This window comes from Lutjanus erythropterus, chromosome 7 (genome assembly GCF_056507025.1).
Source record: "Lutjanus erythropterus isolate fLutEry1 chromosome 7, fLutEry1.hap2, whole genome shotgun sequence".
Classification (NCBI taxonomy): Eukaryota; Metazoa; Chordata; class Actinopteri; order Lutjaniformes; family Lutjanidae; genus Lutjanus; species Lutjanus erythropterus.
In genome coordinates, this window is record NC_139323.1 from 18088777 (window position 1) to 18091361 (window position 2585).

Consider the following 2585-nt stretch of genomic DNA (forward strand, 5'->3'; position numbering starts at 1 on the left):
GCATTTCATATAATATTAACCACATGGTGGGTGTTTGTTGCTCAGTATAGAGTCGGTAGTGAAGTGTGTTGACAAGGACTCGACAGACGCTGTGTCTGGTTGACTATACTTGACATCAGCTCATCTTTGAACTCAGGCTTCAAAAAGCGGTTATCTTTGATAAAAGGAGCAGCAAGGCAAACAACACGGGGCTTTAGTTGTTTTTTTGAAGTCTTAATATTGTTGAAAACATCTGCTACTAGGTAAGTCAAGATGTTTATCTTAGCAAACATATTTTATCAAACACAGCAGATCCTTTTTGCTCTTGAAATTCCACATCTGGTGTTTGAAATCTGAGATTGAGAGCTGAATATGTTTTATTATTTAATTATTTTATTTATTTACACCGCTAGAAGTCTTTGTTAAGCAAAAAATGTAAGAAGAAGAAGAAAACTTGTGATATTCGGCAAATGGGTTGCAAATTCCACCCACTTAAATTCTTCTCCTAAATTCAATTCCATTTACTTCTGCTTTCAAATGTCAACTTCTGTTCTCTTTACTGATCCAAACTTATTGAAGAAATTTCAATAATTCAATCCATTTTTATTTTAGAAGCTGATCAATTTTTGTCAAAGTGGCTAATTTTCTAATTTTTGCAATAACTTCTAAACACACTTGATATCAACCTGGAAATCAAGACGTGCTCACTGAGCTAACGGATTCATGCACATTACATTTCACCTCTAGGGGGCATCAAAAATGCAAAAAGTTTATTTCTAGTGTGTGGCTACTTGGATTCGTTCAAAAATCTATTTGTACAATCTTGGGTCACAACTCAGTCAATGCATAAAATTTGGCGAATGACTGTTTAAAGTGGCCGTGACTTATTACAGCAAATGTAAATTTCACAATCCAAACTTCAAAAAAAGAAAAAAAAAAAAAAAAAAAAGAGAACAATTCAGTCAGTTCAAATGTGTCCTACATTAAGAATATTATAATAAGTGTATTTTCTGGCTAAATTGAAGTAATCAGTATACAGTTGTGATTCTAGTGAATACTGTCCAGTGAGAAACATGCTTTCTTCACATAGAGGCTGTTTTTACAGAAGAGGACAAAAGCTGAACATAATAATGTCATAGTGAAGTTTTTGTGTGTTTTTTATGTGTGTAATTTTGCTAATGTTACTGTTTCTGAAATTTTGTAAATCTGGTTGCAGCTGGCAGTTCTGCTGGCATTGCAGTACATGCTTCACCATTGAGTGCGCTCTTCTAATCTGTCTGTGTTATTGTGTGACTTCAAGGAATCAAACTAAACTTTTAAAACACCAAAGTCAGTCAATAAACTAATGAACAGATCGAGGCAGTGGTAAACGAGAAACTCCCGTGGTCTGCATCATTGGTATAAAAATAGAAAATAATCTGTAATTTTGATTGATTTTGATTGATGTCTTTACTTCCTTTGGTTTAAGGTCATAATGGCACTGGTGAGAGGTGAGGTTATTCTCCCGGTTTACATCATTTCCTTCCTGATTGGCCTGCCAGCCAACCTCCTGGCTCTGTACGCCTTCAGTGTCAAGATCCACTCCAAGCCAGTTCTAACAGATATCCTGCTACTCAATCTGACCGTCTCTGACCTGCTCTTTTTGATTACCCTTCCTCTCAAGATGCATGAGGCAGCATCAGACATGAAATGGACCTTTCCTGCCTTCCTGTGCTCCATCACCACCTTCCTCTTCTTCTCCACAATCTTCAGCAGCTCCTTGCTGCTGATGGCGGTCAGTGTGGTTCGCTACATTGGGGTGGCTCACCCTTTTGTCTATAATCAGCTGCAGAGACCTGTGTACGCGCTAGTTATCAGTGCTGTTATTTGGGCAATCGCAACAGCACACTGCAGCGTTGCTTTTTATGTCCAGCACCACCCATCCCTGCGCAGCAACGACTCCAGCGTGTGCCATGAGAACTTCACAGAAAAGCAGTTGGAGGTAGTCCTCCCAGTGCGTTTGGAGATCTTCTTGGTGATCAATGTTGTACCACTTATAATTTGTGTTTACTGCTACCTGCGCTGCATCGTTATTCTGTACAGCCGACCAATGATATCCCAGTGGCAGAAGCAGAAGGCCATCGGCATGGCCCTGGGGACTCTAGCTGTGTTTCTCATTTGTGTGTTTCCATACAGCCTTTCTAATTTGGTAGGTTACCTCCAAAATGAGAGCCCAATATGGAGGCACTACATGCTGCTGCTTAGTACTTTCAACACCTGCATCGATCCCATCATCTTCTACTTTTCCTCTTCCACTTTCAAGTGCTCGAGTGAAAAATCCATTTTCAGGAAGTGTGGATGCACTGGTTCAGGATGACAGGCCACAAACTCTGGCTAAGAGGAAAACACACCTTCAATACAATATGTGCATATCCAGCTTCAATTTTATTATTATACTGTATATTATGAGCAGTATATCAATATGTGTAATGCTTTACAAATTGCTTTAAAGGGAAAAGTTGGCAGTTTTAATGTGGATGTTCAGGCAGCGTTGATGGTGAATGTAGACAACTGAGGCAATAAATTCCTCAGTGTTTGCTCTATTGACAGGAAGCTGAGCTCTAATC

General features: G+C 39.2%; 1 protein-coding gene across 1 annotated transcript; it reads left to right on the forward strand.

Annotated features, from left to right (window-relative positions):
* The first annotated feature begins 1402 nt into the window (after positions 1-1402).
* Positions 1403-2335, forward strand: LOC146323868 (free fatty acid receptor 2-like). Its single transcript, XM_084723248.1, has one exon. The coding sequence runs from the start codon at positions 1454-1456 to the stop codon at positions 2333-2335; it is 882 nt and encodes a 293-aa protein (XP_084579374.1). The 5' UTR covers positions 1403-1453.
* The last annotated feature ends 250 nt before the right edge of the window (positions 2336-2585 follow it).